This window comes from Mytilus californianus, unplaced genomic scaffold (genome assembly GCF_021869535.1).
Source record: "Mytilus californianus isolate M0D057914Y unplaced genomic scaffold, xbMytCali1.0.p SCAF_9, whole genome shotgun sequence".
NCBI lineage: Eukaryota > Metazoa > Mollusca > Bivalvia > Mytilida > Mytilidae > Mytilus > Mytilus californianus.
Genome location: NW_026262745.1, coordinates 9,408,031 through 9,429,802, shown reverse-complemented (window position 1 = coordinate 9,429,802; position 21,772 = coordinate 9,408,031). Strand labels below are relative to the sequence as shown.

The following is a 21,772-nucleotide window of genomic DNA, read 5'->3' as shown; positions in this document are numbered from 1 at the left end:
CGTTTCTGATGAAGGTAAATCCAGAAAAGGGCTTCGGATGCGTGAAATTTATAAAGTGTTTTCATTTTTTAAATAAATTTGATCTTAAAAGCTTTAAAAGAGTGAAATGTATTATTTGTTTTGAGCAACTGAAAATTTTCTTTTAATTGGTGTAATGGATAGGCCTGCCTGATTAAATATAAACTAGAGCTGTCCACATAGTGGGACTTATACACCCTACATGCATTTTAGTTGCTGCTGTGAAATTCAGTATTGAGACTTACATTTTGAGATAGTTGGTTTTCAGCATAAGATTCAAGGGCCAAGGTCATAGTAACATGATTTTGGTATTTGACACATCCCCATCCCATGCATATGATGCTTCTGCATACAAAGTTTTGTCATTATAAGTGCCAGGGCCGTAACTAGCCTCTGTTAAACCTGAGGCTAAATTATTCGCCTCGCTCCGCTTGGCCAAAAAAATTTCCGGCGAGGGGTCTGGGTGCCACTCAAGGCCCTCAGAAGCTCTAAAAAAATGACGCAAAATCGTACATTCTGAGCGTTTCCCGGACCTTTTCTTAATCTGAAACGCAAGTTTTGTTTTAATTATTTTTTTGACAATATTCTGGTCTCAAAGCAAAATATATAGATTCAGTGTAAGACTTTTAGTTTTTAGGGACAACATCAAAAGACCGATATGAAGGATAAAGCAAAAATCGTAATTCACATAGTTAAGTGTGTGGCTGCTGTTTTTTTGTTTTGTTTTTTTTTTTTGTTATTGAGTTTCTGCTTGTAGGAAAAACGTATTATGCCTGTCAATTATGTTCTTTTCAAATTAAGCTAAGAAGGGGCTGATTATCATTAATATAACTATGTGAATTCAGTTTTTATAACACATTTCAATTACAACTTAATGTAGTTCCTAACTGGGGTAGAAAGGGTACACTCAGGGTAGACTTAGGAAAACTGTTCTTAAAAGACCTCATTGCTACATTTTTGTGCTGTTTTAATATGTATATCGGGCGATTAATGTCGGATCTGCCTGTTCTGGTCTTGTATTGCGTTTAGACTTTGGTGTAATTTTTTTATGACTTTGTAATTTATTCACAGTTACTTTAAGTACCGCTTAATTCGACGCTAGTGGCCGTCTTGACATTGTTGTAAGGTATGAATGATTCGTTCATTGTTGAAGACCCTCCAGCGACTGTCAAGATGAAGAACAGGAACAAAAGCCCTGTTCATTGATAATTCGTATTTTTTCCATGCACATTTACTCCATATCCCTTTATTTTCTATTAAAGGACCTGAACACGGCTTAATGCAAGTTTACGCCCTTCAATGTAAAAGGTCATATGGCAATACATTATTTTTGTTTTTAAATGATTTGATTCCAGGAGATTGGTTGTCTCACTTTAATTTAACCCATGTCATCTTTTTAGTTTAATAGAAAAGAGAGCCAGTTTTGTATTCGTTAATATAAAGTATAATTTTCCATGAAAAAACGACCAATTTTTCTATGTCCGGTAGCTTCGTATCTTCTCAAAACATTTTCTCAAACAATATCTGGACATCGGTGGAGATCTAACATTGCCAAACCACACAACCGTTCACCCGTCATTACCGACCACTTCGACTATGCTATTTCGATATTTTTTATTTTTCATTATCAACTTTTCATAGACTAACCGATACATATATTTAAAATTTAAAGTAGTTTTTAAAATTAGAAGAAAGGTCCTTAAATATAATAAAACTCAAGTTTTTAAAACAAAATTACTAATTTACAAATGAAATTCAACGCTCAGACAATAGTCATGAAGAAGGGCAATCAATGAACAAAAGACAAACCCGTGAACAGATAAGACACATAACAACAAATTATAGACAATCAACACTGAAAACTAAAATAAATGAGAAACATGGATCCGAAAAAACAGGGGCGACGTCAGAGGGTGAACAGAGCTTGCTTCTTGCAAGTCACTCGCCGTGAAAACAATTTAATATGAAGACAAGCTTTTTGTTTCAACTTATTGATTTTTTTTATATTTCCAACATGAGGCATTTGCCTCATTTGCCTCAATGTAGTTACGGCCCTGAGTGCTATAGTTCAAAAGGTATGTACCCTAAATAAATCAGATAATGCTTTACTATCACATGGACACACGGACTAGGAAGGACGGATGGACAGACTATTGTTAATTTCCTTTTTATGGTGATGTTCCATTGGGATCATCTTACGGTATTTAAATATCCCTAATGGTTCGTTATCACCTTGTCTGTAGTAACGTTTTGGATTTCAATGAACATAATCTATGTATGACTGGTAGAATATTAAGTCAAGGATCTCATTATCACAATTTCGTAAAACCTTTACTTCATAGATACATAGATTTGGTTTGGAAGTTTGCCTGTAACTGGAGAAAACTTATTCCAAACGGGATTGCACATCCAAATTTATTACTGTGATGCTATTTATAGAGCCCGTAAATTTATTGATCCTTTAAATTTATTCTAAAAGGTTACCAATTCAGCACTGTTGTGAGACCTTTGAATATTGTTTTTATCGGTATAAATATTGATTTTGTTTGAATCCAACTAAATATTGTTGTTATACACATACATGCATGTTCATTCAAGGTCCTGCTATCTGTCGATGCTTATATTTTGGCATTGCACAAGGTCATGTTTTTCTCATTCTATTAATGACATCTTTACACTAAATCCATTGGATGTGTAGAGATTGATATTGAAGTTTTAGATAAGTTTTTTATAATTAGTTATGGGCTTTGAACTAGCTTTCAGTAACTGTGAGTACTAATTTGTGTCTTTTGAGTTTTCTTAGTGGTTTGTATCAATCTGATGAGTTAAGCTCTTTCCACTGATTTTTATAGTTAGTTCTTATGCTATACTGTTACACCTCTGTTCCAGGTTAGGGAGAGGGTTTGGCACCAGCAAACATGTTTAATCCCAACACATTCTGTATGTGCCTCTGTCGGGAGTCTGAAATTCAGTATTTGTAGCTTGTTGCTGTACATCATATTTTTTTAAAAGTTTCTTGTTTTGTACATAAATCAGACTGTTGGTTTTCTTGTTTGACTTGTTTTAAATTTGTCAATTCGCAGCCTTTTACACCTTACTATAATTATACCCCAAAACCTTCTTTGCAGGGGGTACATTGTATAATTACTACCAACTTGGTGTATACGAATACAAAACAATTTTCTAGATCAATTAGAATTAGTTATGTGGGGGAAGAGTAGATGTCTATTATGTCTATTTTTCTCATACATCGAAACTGAATGTGCATTGGGAGACAGTCAGATATAGAATCATATAACTGTCCACGTTTTGGTGATTCCTTGTAGTTTTGGAAATTAGATGCTTATCTCTCGAAGGAATTGTCATGTGGGACTACTAAAGTGAAGAAATTCATCATGAAATCACATGCATGACAAAAAGTGGTTTCTGTACTAGCACAACCAAAAATTTAATTTCAACAAATTGAATGTATTAAAGACTCCTATAATGGCTTTCTTGGCATGGAAGGCTGCTGTTGGCTACTGAACTAAAGGGGTTTCAAAAATTAAAACAATGTATCATATTATATTATGAGCAAGTTTTTAATGAGAAGTGTTGCTAAATTTGTAGTTTTCCCAAGTAATATTTGTGGATTATTTTTTTGTCTTTTATTGTCTTGGTGTTTTCTTCCATATTTAATTGAGGATTTTTATTGCCCTTGGTATCTTCCTTTTCCCCCTAAAATAACGACTTTCCTCTACTGTGACTGAAATAGCATTTTTTATTTGATTGCAGAAAAAAACTTACCCATAGTATTAGTGATAACACTGATTGCACACGAAACTTGTAAATTCATTAATCTTCTGAATTTTTGTTATCTGTGGGATATTTACTGGTTATTTTCAGTAAGACACTAAAACAAGTCAAGTAAAACTGAAATGAGAATTAATCTAATATTCCATTTGCATCCTCAAGTCAACCAATGCAAGCCAACCTCAATTTTCCTACAAAAACTCTGATGTGGCTAAACAAAATCTTGAATTTCTAAATATCAGCAACACATACCTTTCAATTAAGTTTAATGTGTAAGTCGTGATTCAGGGTGTTGTATTTATGAAATTTGGGATCGCTAGACACCATTGCCAATAAATAACAAAACACATCAATGTAACACCTTTATTCCAATTGCATACAATTTCCTGGACATAAACAATAGGAAATTATAAAATGATTTTTTTGTAATTTTTCATTCAAAAATATTAATTAAATATGTCAATACTTGTGTAAACATTCACAATTATTCCCTTTAGGTTGGATTCAATAACTAATATAATGCTGAGTATACATACATATATTTCATGCACCATACATGGATATGAAATAAATTCTTCAGGTAAAAGCATTAATCCCAGAATTGATGGTAAAAAAATATCTCTATATATATATAATAGTTTTTCTATCTGCAGGTTTGAATATCATTTTGGATACAGATGTTTGTAAAGATATGAAGATATACATGTATATTTGAATATGTTATTGCATTTACAGTAATTTATAAAAATAAATAATTTCTTTAGAAACAATATTTCTTGATCAAAAGGCAATTTTAATTTGCTTATGAACTTTTTTTATACACATCTGTAAAATGTTTGAAATATTCTGGACATAAATATAATGGATATTTTATGTTTCTTTGGCAATTTAAATAAATTTTGAAGCAAATAAGTCATTTATTTTTATTCTGCAAATTGATAATTTTAATTGGATGGTGAACTAAAAATGCATTCTGTAAGGTGCTTGTATAAATGCAACATTTTTTATCTGAATTTCTATAGTAAACATTGCATTATTTGAATAAAAATTTCAGAAAAACCCTGATAAAATAGGTATAATGTATTAAAAACTTATTCCTGTCGCTAGCTGTCATGTTTGGATATCACATTTAGGGATGTAAACTTCTTTTCAAATAATTAATTACTTCACATACAAGTTACACCAAAAAAAGAAAGCAACGTCAATACAGCAAATTTACAATATGAGATCAAATAATGAGAATCAGATGCAAGTTACCTACCTTTAATTCGAGGGAGGTCAGAAAAATTATTTTAGCCAAATGAAAATGTAGATCAAATTAAAATGTCTAGATTACTTTGTTCAGTAGGTAACTAACTTTTCTCACTGCACATTTCATAAATTCATTTTGTACATTAAAATGGTGATATTATAAAAGTAAGACAAATTTTGAAGTTGTTTTTCATGTTCAAGAAAATCTGTATCGAAAATGATTCACTAATGTAAGTATTGTTGAAAAAAATATATATTAATAAAAACTAAGAAAAAACTTTCTTAATAAACATGAAACAATAAAATCCAACATATCAAAAGTAAACAACATATCAGCAACAAAAATATTCTACTAACAAGATTTAATCTGAAACCATCTTGTTTCGTTAATGAATATTATTGGTGCTGTTTTCACCTAATAAAAAATAAACATTGGCACTTTTTTCTGAAGTAAAACAATATCGGATATCATTTTTAACTAAGAAATTGTATAAACCCTTGATTGCATAACAATTTTGAAACTAGAATCCTATTAAATTTTCAAATACAGTACAAAGTCAACTACTGAAAACCTTCCTTCAAATTTTAATCTTGAAGTTGAATAGAATTTTTTCAAGCACAAACAGAATTATCTTTATATCTTTTGAATTCATCAGCTGTGGAAGTACTTCTTTAACTTCTGAAGTGTTTCAGTCTTTTAACAGAATGACACACTATCATTTTTCTTTTTATGATTTACATCTGGATTTCTAATAAAACATGTATAAAATATACCCTGAATTTGTTGTAAATCCCTACAGTGCCAATCAAAAACATTCTTTTTTTTACCTACTCCTATCATATATAAGATCAGTCCTCAACACTGCACTGAAGCAATCATAAAAACTTAATATTACTCATTTCCCAGCTATTGTATTGTATATAAATGCTTAACACACTTGTGCATTATATTATAGTGGGTCTCAGTCTAAAGCAAGTTAAACTTCCCTGCAATAGCAGGATATAAGAAATAATTTCTGGATTAACTTGAATTTAAAATTTTAAGGTGAAGATTATTTGCTGTCTTAATAGTTTATAAAAGTTAACATATGGCAAGTTTTGAGTGGCTTTAAAATTCCACAGTGATATAAAAATTAACAAAATACTTTTTATTAAGTATTGCATTTCTTATTTTAATATTTGTCTGTAAATGGGACAAAATTTTGTCTTTTCTCTTTTTTGTTTCCTCAAATGAGGCAGTACCTATATATTTTTTTTACCTTAAGAACATGGCAAAAATGCATACATGTAGATCAGAAAAATATTGAGGTTGCTGAATATAACAATACATGTGAAAAATACAGTGTATATATACATGGAATGAATACTGTTAAAAGCTAAATAGAATCCTGATATGGTCCATGAAAAATATCACATCAGTATAGTAAATACCTAAACATATAACAAAATAGGTCCAAACATGCTATTCTTTTAATCTCAGAACATTTGTGGTAGTAATCAAGTGCTTTAAAGAAATCTGTTTACAGGTCAGCACTTACCAAATTGACAGCAGATAATAAAATTAGTTTTGGTTTCAAAGAAATAAAATATGACATTATTGGTAAATTTGAGTTTTATAAGTCTTGCAATGACATTATTATATTTTATTGAGAAAAAAAATGTTGGAATCCTCAAATAGTCCACATTTGGTATCAATGTGCACAAAAACAGTTTATTGAAAATTTAGTAGCTGTTTGACCTCAATTTTATAAGTTTTAGAATAGCATGTTTAGAACAGCTTACCTCTGAGCAATTTATCCAACATTGTAAATCTACCTTGAAGTTGATTCAAAGCTGAAAACATTTCAGCCTGTATGGTGTTTCCCTGCAAATCTTCCTTTTTTAATTTTTACAAGACTGTTTTTCATGTGCAATGTGTACATAAATATTTACTTCAAATGTTAATTGGGATGTGCAATATATGTACAATTCAGCATAGTATTAGTTGTACATCTATATATGTTTATATATATACAGCAACCAGCCAGGAATAATGTGCAGAGAAAAAAGTAAATGTATAATATAATTAAACATGAATCAACTTGTATATAATTGCAAAAGTCATTTACAAAATTAAACAAAAAACTAGGAATGACAAAAAATAAAAGCACATTGTTATAAATTGTTTTTAAGATTGGATTATACTTGTAAACTTAAATTTGAATTTCCCTAAAACAGGTAATTATTTCCTGGATAAATAAATAATTGATTAAAACTTCAAATCAACCATTATATTGCAACATTAGCATTTAGATTTTCATTTGTTTGTCGGTGTGCTTCTGAAAATATACAGGTATATAAACACCATGCTGTCAAGTTTCCAGTTACTTTTCTATTTTGCTTAACAATCACTAGAAGGTTAAAATGACTTTTTGCCAAAGAAAACCAAAGGTGCTTCTGCCAAAAACTTCAATCATTTTCAGAATGCAAGTTCAACAAGATATCACGACTATCCTTCTAGGAGGAATGGTTGATATATATAAATATATATATATAACATTTTGAATTGTTTATTCGAATGTATCACTAGGTTTACTTTAAAATAACATAATTTAGTTAAAATCTCTTCTATTACTGATAAAACCGACATGAAATTGGTCAATGGTGGATTTGTCTCACATCTTATTTTTATACTACTGCAAATGATACCCACTTTTGTATTTCAAATAATATTTCAAATAATATTCAATAACCTTTTAAGTTTAGAAAGAAATAAATTTAATTTGAATGTTACAGATGAATCCCTAAAATTTTGACAGATTTTAGTTTTAGTACAAGCTAAAAATAAATCTTACATCGATACTATATGCCTGTTAAGTTTATGCAAATAAAAAATTGAAAAGTAACTGGAACTACTCTAACAAAACACACAATCTGATCATGGTTGTGTATTGATTAAAATTTCATACTGATAATTAAAAGTTAACAGTGGGGTGAAATGAAAAACACACATTGCAAATTATGATTAAACATATATTTTTTTGTATATGAAAAGTGTAATTAATAGTAAAGTTTTTTCAAAAATAATAAAGAAAAATAATAATACCAAAAAACAAAAGTAAAACACTTTTGTTCTCAAGTATATATAAATATATATATCTTGCCCAAGCATTTGAAAATCTGCACTAAATACTGATTAACAAGCTATTAAAAACATAACCAACCAAAAATATTAATAAACCTGCTTCATCTAGATCAACGAATCAACAAAAAAAAATTAATAAAGTTATTAAGTGAACATATAAGTGGACTTAACACGGATTAATTAAACTCAAAATTAATGACTAAAGCAAAATGTAATAAAACAGAAAAGTTGCTATAAATACAAGACTAAAATAAAATGAATTATAATAATAATAATCTGTTTAGGGAAATTTGTTGAAAAACATATGTAAATATGTAACATTACAATACAAGGAAAATAAGCACCAATTTAATATATGCTAACTGTACAACATAATTCCCATTCCCCCCAAAAGACTTACTACTGATATTAACAAGTCTCTCTTCCAAGATTTTGTAGCAAAACAAGACTGTTACAGTAATTTCTGCTGCTAATTATTTACTATCTACTTAAACATCATACAAAAAAACAATAAAATTTTGATCACATGTGAATTTGAGACAGAAAAATACATGTATTTACAAACTTATACAATATCATTTAGGTGCACTTGAACACAGTATAAAATAGAATATACCTATTATGCAGAACTGCCATCTAGATTTAAAGGAGTATTGAAAAATCAACATAAATTATAATGTACTTTATTCTTAACCAGCTTGTTGGGCAAGACCTTAAAAAACAAAAATAAGTTTTCTCAAATTACTATACTTAGATGAAATAACTCTGCAATAGTTGCAGAAAAAAGTTACTTCACGGTCAGACATTTATTGTATAGCCTAGTGTCCTAGGCAGATAAACCTATCATTTGTCTGCAAACTTTATTTTATATTTTCCGCTATACAAAATATATCTGAACAGAACCATGCATTGGTATTTTTGAATGAACTACTGTCCAAATAGTGATAATTGAACTGCCATGATTGTTTTCTTTAGAAATTAATTATCAAGTTTCTTTAAAAAGTAAAATAACAAAAATACAAACTCCAATGAAAATTCAAATTGGAAAGTCCCTTATCATAGATACTTCTCCAAAAGAATGTGGTATTTTGGAGTTGGTGCATTTATCTGCTTAGAATCAGAAACCTGTAAGAATTTGGGATGATACATCTGACTGCAACTTTGTTTACACATTTGAATTATGATGACTAGTCTCATTAACTTTAGAATCACAATTTAGGATATAAACAAATTTAAATGAAAGATTTCATTCCTAGGCAATAGCTTTGTATTATAAAATTTCAATACAACAAGATACAGAAATTTTGAGTTATCATTAGGCATATTCCTAGTTATAATTATTTTCCATTATTCCCATATAAAAGTCCCACAACTGACAAATTAGAAAACCCTTTACATTGTGTAATATAACAGATGTGCTAGGGGCACAAAGAACACCTGTTAAATACATGGAAATTGTTCAAAGAATTAATTGCTTTATCGAAAAAGGCATTAAATCAGAAGTCAGAAAATGGCCATGCAGGAACACTAGCTGGAAGATTTCTTTTAGTAGAAGTTATTTTATCCAAACATACTAGAATTAGTAAGCAACATGTGGGAAAATTGCTCAATTCTGATGTTTCAAGCCTCTGACCTCTGGAATAACATGCAAGAAAATTTTCAAAATTGAAAAAAAGAGGCTTACTTTAAACTATCCCCAAAACAGTGTAATATTTCAAGTAAATCCATCAAAGCATACTTCAGTTGACTTTAATCAGACAGTTTCAGAACTACCAAAAACAAACAAAAATAATTTCAATATTGAAAGGGAGCTTAGTTCACTAATCTGAACATAATAAAAATTTTATTTTTTAAATCAATCCAAGCTTTAGTGAATGCAGTGATATGTGATAAAATGCCTTAAATCTGACGGTTAAGTTCACAACTCTGAAACGACCAAATCAAAAATTTTCAAATGGATATTTCTTCCATCTATCTAAATATTTCATATCAGCTTTCATGAAATTTGATGAAAGCATTCTCTAGCCTTTATAGGACTTGTGGACGGACAATGGTATCTATATCAAAAACATCCCATCTATGACCGGCATGAAAAATTAGATCCCTTAAAGAAAACTAGACTTTTGAGATATGACTTGTATACTCAAATTTTCAATGATTCAATTCCTGAAACTATTGAATAACAATTCCACAAGGTCTCCAGATTAAAAAAATGTAAAAATTTCACAAGATTGGAAAAAGTCAATTTGAGTTATCACATAATATGTACCAATGGACAGAGGGACAACAATCTACTGTAATACATCCACTGACAGGCCTATAAAATCTAAAGTCTTTCATAATAGCTAAACTGCAACTGTAAAGCAAGCTTCTAAACAAATATTGTTTTAATATTTTAAAATGAGGACATTATTTTCTGATTGAAACTGCTTAAATCTCCACTCTGTTTTTATTTCTAGGGAAAAACTGGAGCAAGACAACTAGCAAATGTTTTTGTACTTAATGTAGTTTCATCCGGGTTAAAAAAAAATCTCGCATATAAAACAACAGAAGTCTCCTTCTCAGTGCTTGGTAAGTTCTACAGGCAAAACAAAAGCTAATTTATAAAATTTCTCCTGTAACAGTCTTGTTCTGGTATTAATAAAAGATGGCACTCAAAGTAAAAAAAAATAAAATTGCTTCATAGGATCATCAGCCATACAAAGTTTACTTCCACATAAAATATAAAGGATGTGAAAATGAACCATGTAAATTACCCTAAACCCTATAGTTGTACATCTTATCTATGAAAGATTCTTGGCATAGACATTCAACTTATTCACAGTAACATTTTAACAATTAAGAAAAAAAAAATGAACAATCAAAATATTTTCTAAATGCAAACAGTCAAAATTTGAAAGCATTGAAATATTTAAAAATATTTTCAAAACATCATATATTTTTATACATTTTTTTGTTGAGGTTATTCAAATCAGTAAATAACATTCTTTAATAGGTTAATCTCTTGTACCCATTGAAAATTTTACACAAATAAAATAACAACAGTGTTTTGGATAACCTCAAATATTATTTTATTATTTTTTTTATTTTTTTTTCAATACATTTTTCTAACATTGGAACATGAAAACATATTTTAACGGACTAAAATCAGTCTGTGTTAATTATGAATAATGAAAAGCTCGTTGTAACCACTAAAACTAGATTGTCATTATAATGAAAAGTGAAACAATGAGACTAAATAAGTAGCTTTTAAAAATGGACTCAAAAGGGAGCCTCATTTTTAATAGTTTCTTTTCCAACTTTTCCAGAAAAAAGAAAAAATATACTGAATAAAATATACATTATTAGAATACATAAAGAAATATTTCTGTAAATGAAATGTATATAATCCTAGACACTAGCCCCTATACATACTTTTATTTGTTTGATTTTTTTTTAAATAGTGTAACTGCAAAGTACATTTACACCAACAATTTTTTTTGCAGCATGCTATAGATGGTGGGTAAGACATTTCTACAATTTGTTAATGAATGATCAACGAAAAATGACTTATGAGCAATCTGGTTCTAAACAATAAAATATAAGAACATGTTTTAAAAAATACAACTAATAATAATACAATGTAAGTGTAAATATATAGATATATATATCTTTTTAATATGTGTAAATGATCAACATCACCAGTCACAAAATATGATATCAATTTGTAAAGCCATCAATTAGAATGAACACAGAAAAAAATAATTAAAAATCAAATCCCTTTGTAAGGCACAGCAAAAACTGGTCATGTTAAATATAATCTGAGTATGTGACTAGAGTTAATACAAAAACACTTCTGCATAAAAATTCTACAGCATTCAAATTTTTATGCATCTTTTTTGCACTTATATTCTATGGTAAAAATTTCATTATAAAGCATGCACTACATGCAAAGATTAACTTTTCACTTGATTTTTAAGTGACATTTCATCTTTTGAATTGTATTCTGAATGTATGGTCAATCAAAAATAAATAAAAAAATTCCTGAGAATAAAAATTTCTTGTCTTGCAATATCTGACAAACATTTTATGTTATCAAATAGGATCTACATCAATGAGATAATCACATTTAACGTAAATTTTGACTAATCAGAGTCTCTTACTTATAACATCAATGCATATGTACAATTATCTGTTCCTTTCACAATTTGAATTAAACATTATTTTCAGGTGTAGGAATTCATTTTATGCATATTTTTTGTATAACCAAGAATTAATCAGTTTAAAACAGTAAAAATGACAAGTAAGAGACCCTGTTTTTTTCAAACTTATTTTAATCATCTAAAATATTAGTATATTTTAATATCATTAAATCAGAAGCTTAGCTCTTGGATAAAAAATAGCATAGATGGTAATTTGACTTTTATTTTCATTATTGGATAACCACCTACCACTACTACAGATAGTCCATTTTAAATGTATATTAATATACAAGTTGCATTATGATAAGTAAACAACATTTGCTATAAAATAAAATTATGTAAATTCTTATTAGTATTAATCTGTGTATAAAAATTGCAACTAAAAGAAAAACAAAGAAAAAAATAAAGTATATTAACACAGTGGCTACAACAAGGCCCTGTATAGCCCTTTTATAATATGTATATAAAATGTATATAAATGACCACCAAGGTGTATCTTTAAATACAAGAAGCTTTAACTGCTTTCCATATTTTCAAAAGCACTGCTAAACAGTAAAATAAACTAAGCACTTTTTAACACATGTATTTTCAAAAATATTCTTTTTTTTGTACATACTCTTGCTTCTTCCCCATTGATCTGTTTAAACTATGTATAAGGTATTAAGTACCAGCACATGGTGGTTGTTCTTAGCAAGAGTGACAACGTATCCTTCTGATGTTATCTTTAATCCACAGCAACGGCTCACTTTCACATAAGGACATTCAAACTCTCCAATCAATGATCCATCCCTCTGGAATACAGCGACATGAAATCTGTTTCCATGGCTATCTCCAATCAAAACATCTCCAGCATCACTGATATCAATACCATTAGGGTAATTTGTGATGTTCTCACATCCAATTCTCCGGATGAAATGACCTTCTTCATTGAAAACAACAACACAATGACCCTACAACATAAAATATTGTCATGTTGCATTCCCTATTTTTATGTAAATACCAGAGATCAAGGTTTGTACAAGTAATACACATTAATGTGTCTAAAAACTGTTGCAATGTTACCACATTAGATCATTGTGACGTTAAATTTATCACTTACACCAATCAAGGAAAATCTTTATTTTACCCATGTACTGTTAGATCATCACTGATTTGTTGTTTTTGTGCTATGATTGGTTCCAAGTACCACCTTGCAGTATAAAAAGGGTGGAAAGCAACAGTCTCAAAAACAATTATCCCCTATATAGTAGAAGACTTGAGAGGTTTAAGTCAGAAAGGAAATAAAAATATCTTTGTATTCAAGGAATAGCAAACATGTAGGTGTGTACTAATTGCACAAAAATTATAGTGCTTTACATTTAGGTGTAGTTCTCCATTATTAGGTTGTACCTCGTGCAATGTTGGTTTTCCTCCTAAGAATAGTTTACAGTTGAAATGCGAGTTTGAAGGCTGGTTTTTTCTTTCATATCAAAATGTTTATAACTGTTTTTTACAGGTCTTTTAACATTGTAAGATAGGGGAGTGTCTGTAATGTCATTTAGTCATCTTTGCTGAAATTTGTTTTGAAATATTTTGGAAAAAATTTGTTCCCCCAGAATGCTACTCACATAGTGTAAATTAACATGTTCATTGCCATTCCTCGAAGGCCCTGCTGAATCTTATTAAATATTTCTTCCATGTTTTACATTGATGACTGTTTTCAATAATTTAATAACATATACATTACAACTCTACATTGTCTTTGTACTTTGTAAGTTATATCCCTAATTCCACTGTTTCAGCTTTCAATCTGGAGAACTGACAGACCCTCTTATATATATTGCCATAAGCTTAGTTATGTTTATGCCACTTGAAACATTCCACGTACTGTCTTACAAATCCTCATAGGGATTGATGTATAGTCTATTGTATCCTGACCCTCTATTTATATAAATAGGGGTCATGCTCCTTAGTCTACAGCATCATAAATATCAATGATTTCGACAACCAAATAATGGTCCAGGAAAACTTTGCTTCAAATTGCCCAAATGGTTAACATGTTCCTGAAAAATTACCAATAATGTTCTCTTTATGACTAAGACTTATGTATAACAAACCATTATTTGAAAACTAAACAAAATGCTATAAAAACAAAGAGTGTATTTGATATTTAGAATTACCTTAAAATCACAGACAAAATAGTCTTTCCCACTGATAGCTATATCTGATGGCTCTCTCATGTAATCACTACAATCAAACCACTTAAGAAGGTCTCCAGCCTCAGTTATACAGAATACAGTAGGAGAAACGCTATCAACTGCTACTATGTGTCCTACAATTACACATATACAGTCATATCAACACAGCTGGTAACTATATAATATAGGCTATGTGATTAATATTTCTTAATTTAGTAAAATTCTTAATAATTCTTTGAACGAATATTTCTTTTAATGATTTATTTTCTATTTTCCAAAAATAAAAAGATTTGTAAAAAATTATTTACAATTATTCACATTTGTTTTACTGCTTCCAAATACTTGATATTTCTAAAGACTTGTGATCAACTAGACCATGTACAATCAACAAGTCTTCTTGGAAATAAAAAATCAAGAAATACCTTGTTGGGTAATAGCTAAACCAGCAACAATGTCTATATATCTTATGGCAATTTTCTTCACAAAATGACCATTTTTGGTGAAGATCTGCATTCTTGATCTTTCATTTCCACGGTCACAGACAACAAACTTTCCAGAATTTCTCATCACTGCCACTTTTCTTGGATACCACAGCTGTCCTTCCTCTCTCCCTACAAATATATATGCCTCTGTGTTAACATTATTAGATCTTTTAGAGCAAAGCCCTCTCCCTTGGCATTTGCCTCAACATGTAATGCTGGGATTACCACTCTTGCAAGAAAAACTTATTCTACCAGCAATCACATAGTTGTTTTGGAAAATTAAAATAAAGCTTACAATTCTAATGTGTAAAAAGCAAATGTTTCTGCTTTCCCATGTCTAATAAAAATTTAGAATTTAGAATTTAAAAGTGTGACTTCAGGTTCTACCTGTCTCAACTGATTACTTTTAACTATCACTGTCTCAACTGATTACTTTTAACTATCATAAGTAGGTCAATAGTTGTTGAACAGTCCAACAGTGTGTAACTCAAGAGTTCTTGAGAAGTGTTAGTACAGATCATTTGACTGATAAGAATTTTAAATGTCTGGCATGTGTGGTTACGTAATATATCAGTCAAAATCTTAGACAAAACTAAGAACTTTTCAATAGAATTATTGAAATAAGACCGATGAAAATGCATTTTGGACTGACAAATTCAAAGTGTCAGTACAAATGTCCCATAAGACATTTTCAAACAGGAAGCAACTGCCAGCAGATCTGAAAATCAACAATACTTTTTATATGCTTCCAAAGACCATTCATTTCAAAATTGTTGAGTCTGAGTAAACCAAGAAGATTTCTACTATAAGGAAACCAAATTTTAATATATTAGCTTGAAAATTCAATAAATTACCTGGAATTCCAAACTGATACTGAAATTCACCAGTTTTCTCAAAACACTGAATTCTGTGGTTGTTAGTATCTGCCACTACAATGTTTTCTTCCTGTCCAAGACAAAATCCATGTGGTGAATTGAACTGTCCTTTTCCAGGTCCAAGCTGTCCAAATTTACACCTGCAATAAATATTCCAGTATTTTTATTTGATAGGTATTAAACTTCACACAAATAAATACGATTTTGGTAACAAATTTCTACTTGATTACCCAGTAATAGTGTTCAACCTTAAACAAGTCAATTGATTGATTGGTGTTTAACGCCGCTTTCAGCACTGTTGGCTTTATTCTGGCAGCCAGTTTTTATTGGTGGAAGAAGCCAGAGTGCCTTGAGAGAACCCAACCTTCAGCAGAAAAACTCATCTGACCTAATCACAAACTAATACATGTAAACTAAGCAAAAGTTTCAAAGTCAATAGACCATGACTGAGGGGTAAGGACCAAATATTCTCCTGGAAATAAGATGTGCTAATGCTTATACAACTGCATACCAATTATCATTGACATACCACTAACAGTTCCCCTTAAACTGACCTAATCACAAACTAATAAATGTAAACTAAACAAAAGTTTCAAAGTCAATAGACTATGACTGAGGGGGCGGGGCCAAATAATCTCCATAAAAATGAGACATGCCAATGCTTAAACAACTGCATACCAAATATCATTGACCTACCACTAATGGTTCCCCATAAACTGACCTAATCACAAACTAATACATGTTAACTAAGCAAAGTAGCAAAGTTTCAAAGTCAATAGATCATGACTGAGGAAGTGGGGCCAAATAATCTGTGGTAATGAGATGTGCCAATGCTAATACAACTGCATACAAAATATCATTGACCTACCACTAGTGGTTCACCATAAACTAGACCTAATCACAAACTAATGTTGCCACAGCATACCTATGTCTCGCTTTTTGACTCCGTCAAGGCAAGACAAAAACAAGAATGTGTCCATAGTACACAGATTGCCCACTCGCACTATCATTTTCTATGTTCAGTGGACTGTGAAATTGGGGTCAAAACTCTAATTTGCCATTAAAATTAGAAAGATCATATCATAGGGAACATGTGTACTAAGTTTCAAGTTGAGTGGACTTCAACTTCATCAAAAACTACCTTGACCAAAAACTTTAACCTGACACAGGACAGACGGACGAACGAACTGACGCCGAGACCAGAAAACATAATGCCCCTACTACTATCGTAGGCAGGCATAAAAACACATTTTCAAAATTTTGCTCTGGATACACCTTTTGATCATGAATATAAAAATAAGAAGATGTGGTATGATTGCCAATGAGACAACTCTCCACCCGAGACCAAATGACATAGAAGTTTACAACTATAGGTCATGGTATTGCCTTTAACAAATAAGTATATATATATGTCCATTGTGTAAATTTCCATGAATGTTTGACAAAGCTATTGATGTCTGAAAATATTAATCTAAATGCATCTAAATATTTACTGAAAAAACAAACTAGAGGCTCTAAAGAGCCTGTGTCGCTCACCTTGGTCTATGTGAATATTAAATAAAGGACGCAGATGGATTCATGACAAAATTGTGTTTTGGTGATGGTGATGTGTTTGTACATCTTAATTTACTGAACATTTTTCCTGCTTACAATTATCTCTATCTATAATTAACTTGGCTCAGTAGTTTCAGAGGAGAAGATTTTTGTAAAAGATTACTAAGATTTACGAAAAAATGGTTAAAAATTGACTATAAAGGGCAATAACTCCTAAAGGGGTCAACTGACAATTTCGGTCATGTTGACTTATTTGTAGATCTTACTTTGCCGACATTTATTGTTTTTTACAGTTTATCTCTATCTATAATAATATTCAAGATAATAACCAAAAACAGCAAAATTACCTTAAAATTACCAATTCAAAGGCAGCAACCCAACAATGGGTTGTCCGATTCATCTGAAAATTTCAGGGCAGATAGATCTTGACCTGATAAACAATTTTACTTCATGTCAGATTTGCTTTAAATGCTTTGGTTTTTGAGTTAAAAGCCAAAAACTGAATTTTACCCCTATGTTCTATTTTTAGCCGTGGCAGCCATCTTGGTTGGTTGACCAGGTCACGCCACACATTTTTAAAACTAGATAACCAAAGATGATTGTGGTCAAGTTTGGTTTAATTTGGCCACGTAGTTTCAGAGGAGAAGATTTTTGTAAAAGATTACTAAGATTTACAAAAAATTGTTAAAAATTGACTATAAAGGGCAATAACTCCTAAAGGGGTCAACTGACCATTTCAGTCATGTTGACTTATTTGTTAATCTTACTTTGCTGAACATTATTGCTGTTTACAGTTTATCTCTATCTATAATAATATTCAAGATAATAACCAAAAACAGCAAAATTTCCTTAAAATTACCAATTCAGGGGCAGCAACCCAACAACAGGTTGTTCGATTCATCTGAAAATTTCAGGGCAGATAGATCTTGACCTGATAAACAAATTTACTTCATGTCAGATTTGCTCTAAATGCTTTGGTTTTTGAGTTATAAGCCAAAAACTGCATTTTACCCCTATGTTTTATTTTTAGCTGTGGCTGCCATCTTGGTTGGTTGGCCGGGTCACGCCACACATTTTTTAAACTAGATACCCCAATGATGATTGTGGCCAAGTTTGGTTTAGTTTGGCCCAGTTGTTTCAGAGGAGAAGATTTTTGTAAAAGATTACTAAGATTTACGAAAAATGGTTAAAAATTGACTATAAAGGGCAATTACTCCTAAAGAGGTCAACTGACCATTTCGGTTATATTGACTTATTTGTAAATCTTACTTTGCTGAACATTATTGCTGTTTACAGTTTATCTCTATCTATAATAATATTCAAGATAATAACCAAAAACAGCAAAATTTCCTTAAAATTACCAATTCAGGGGCAGCAACCCAATAACGGGTTGTCCGATTCATCTGAAAATTTCAGGGCAGATAGATCTTGACCTGATGAACAATTTTACCCCATGTCAAATTTGCTCTTAATGCTTTGGTTTTTGAGTTATAAGCTAAAAACTGCATTTTACCCCTATGTTCTATTTTTAGCCGTGGCGGCCATCTTGGTTGGTTGACCAGGTCATGCCACACATTTTTAAAACTAGATAACCAAATGATGATTGTGGCCAAGTTTGGTTTAATTTGGCCACGTAGTTTCAGAGGAGAAGATTTTTGTAAAAGATTACTAAGATTTACAAAAAATTGTTAAAAATTGACTATAAAGGGCAATAACTCCTAAAGGGGTCAACTGACCATTTCAGTCATGTTGACTTATTTGTAAATCTTACTTTGCTGAACATTATTGCTGTTTACAGTTTATCTCTATCTATAATAATATTCAAGATAATAACCAAAAACAGCAAAATTTCCTTAAAATTACCAATTCAGGGGCAGCAACCCAATAACGGGTTGTCCGATTCATCTGAAAATTTCAGGGCAGATAGATCTTGACCTGATGAACAATTTTACCCCATGTCAGATTTTCTCTTAATGCTTTGGTTTTTGAGTTATAAGCTAAAAACTGCATTTTACCCCTATGTTTTATTTTTAGCCGTGGCGGCCATCTTGGTTGGTTGACCAGGTCACGCCACACATTTTTAAAACTAGATACCCCAATGATGATTGTGGCCAAGTTTGGTTAAATTTGGCCCAGTAGTTTCAGAGGAGAAGATTTTTTGTAAAAGTTTACGGACGACGGACGCAAAGTGATGAGAAAAGCTCACTTGACCTTTCAGGTCAGGTGAGCTAAAAACAAGTCCATTTATCAGTAAAATACAGAAAATAAAAAAAATAATAAAAAAAGTCCTGAATACTGTCTTTTGCTCATAAGAATAACGTCCAAGTTTTGTCAAATTCAATGAAGGTTTGACCAAGTTACTGATGTCTTTAAAAAATTTAAACACATCTGTATCTAAATGTTTACTGGACTAACGGAATGAAGGATCAGTGTCTTGCTTGTTCAACTTTTATCGCAGGCTCAACAAAAATGTGCATTGATATAACTATCACTTTATTTCTTCACACAATTACAATGGTGAATCAGAATGAAATGGTCAGCATATTTTTAATTTTTTTTCTCCAACATACAACACCCCCTCCCCCCACCAATACATATGACTTTTTTTTTCACGTTTGGTTTCTTTTCAGGTCTGTTTTAAATACTATGTTTGAATTGTAATATATCCTACCTGATCTGCATGGCACTGGTTTTGTTACTCCTCCTGACAGGTGGATATTGCCCAATGCTGCTTCCTGGACTGTTCATTCCACTACCACTTGTTAAACTTCCAGCTTTAAAAAAATTACACGTATATCATACCTTGAATTACCACATTTTGTTTTCTTCTTTTATTCAAACAAAATACTTCCAAAATAAAGACAGTTTCTAAATTTTGTTCTCTCTAGTGTTCTAACATTTCCATAAAAAACAAATTAAAATTATCATATATATATATAACTGTATGTAACTGGCCTATTTCTATGCAAATAAGGGTGAGAATTGTAACCCGATGATGGTCAAGTTTTTGTATCTATTATATGACCTGATGTAGGTTTGGATGGTCAAGTTATTGTATCTATTATATGACCTGATGTAAGTTTGGATGGTCAAGTTATTGTATCTATTATATGACCTGATGTAGGTTTGGATGGTCAAGTTATTGCATCTATTATATGACCTGATGTAGGTTTGGATGGTCAAGTTATTGTATTTATTATATGACCTGATGTAGGTTTGGATGGTCAAGTTATTGTATCTATTATATGACCTGATGTAGGTTTGGATGGTCAAGTTATTGCATCTATTATATGACCTGATGTAGGTTTGGATGGTCAAGTTATTGTATCTATTATATGACCTGATGTAGGTTTGGATGGTCAAGTTATTGTATCTATTATATGACCTGATGTAGGTTTTTATACAATATATTGTATCTATTATATGACCTGATGTAGGTTTGGAGGGTCAAGTTATTGTATCTATTATATGACCTGATGTAGGTTTGGAGGGTCAAGTTATTGTATCTATTATATGACCTGATGTAGGTTTGGAGGGTCAAGTTATTGTATCTATTATATGACCTGATGTAGGTTTGGATGGTCAAGTTATTGTATCTATTATATGACCTGATGTAGGTTTGGATGGTTGAGTTATTGTATCTATTATATGACCTGATGTAGGTTTTTATACAGTATTTCTATTGCTTGTATGTCCTTTTTTATTTGGTGATGTTGATCATGCAAGTTGACAAGATATATTTCAAATAAAAAACCCTAAGGATGATTTTGGCAAAGCAGTTTCAGAAGTTTTTTTAACTGTCTGATGGGCACTGACACTAAGTGATGACAAAAGCTTACATGACAATTCATCAAGTGAGCTTAAAAGTACAGAAATATTTCTTACTAGAACTTGTCATTATGTTGCTGAGACTGGTCATGTTGGAAGAAGATCCTATTGGGCCAATGTTGCTACCAATAGTTCCCACACTACTCATTCCTCCTCCAATAGTTCCAATGGGAGGCTGAGGGTTTTGTACTAGTCTGTCAAGGGCATCCAGATTAGGTGTCTGTGATCTTGGGGTAGGTGGATTCAGTAGATTGTGTTGAATATCAGGACTACTGGTAATTGGTGTCACTGAGTGGCTACCACCTAAATCATCTATAGAAACATAAATCATCAAATGTACAAAAAAATTGTAAATAGTTATAGTAGCTGTTAAAGTGGTGTTATTGTAGTGTTCTCCATGGGGCCTTTTAGCATCATGGTATGAATGTGAAGCTATCTGAAATGATTTTCAGATTAATTGTGTTATGGCTGCTATAATGTCTAGAAACAA

The 21,772-nt window shown here is 30.9% G+C and overlaps 1 protein-coding gene across 2 annotated transcripts in view; it reads right to left on the bottom strand.

The window, feature by feature from the left end:
* Positions 1–4,161: 4,161 nt before the first annotated feature.
* LOC127716164 (B-box type zinc finger protein ncl-1-like) overlaps positions 4,162–21,772 on the bottom strand; it is a 33,532-nt gene continuing 15,921 nt past the window's right edge. For both annotated transcript variants that reach the window (XM_052222282.1, XM_052222283.1), the window contains exons 7-12: positions 21,340–21,594; positions 20,126–20,228; positions 15,880–16,040; positions 14,966–15,154; positions 14,526–14,677; positions 4,162–13,316 (exon numbers count right to left, since the gene is read on the bottom strand). In XM_052222282.1, the coding sequence (XP_052078242.1) occupies positions 13,008–13,316; positions 14,526–14,677; positions 14,966–15,154; positions 15,880–16,040; positions 20,126–20,228; positions 21,340–21,594 (1,169 nt within the window). In that variant the 3' untranslated portion in view covers positions 4,162–13,007. The remainder of the gene's footprint in view (positions 13,317–14,525; positions 14,678–14,965; positions 15,155–15,879; positions 16,041–20,125; positions 20,229–21,339; positions 21,595–21,772) is intronic.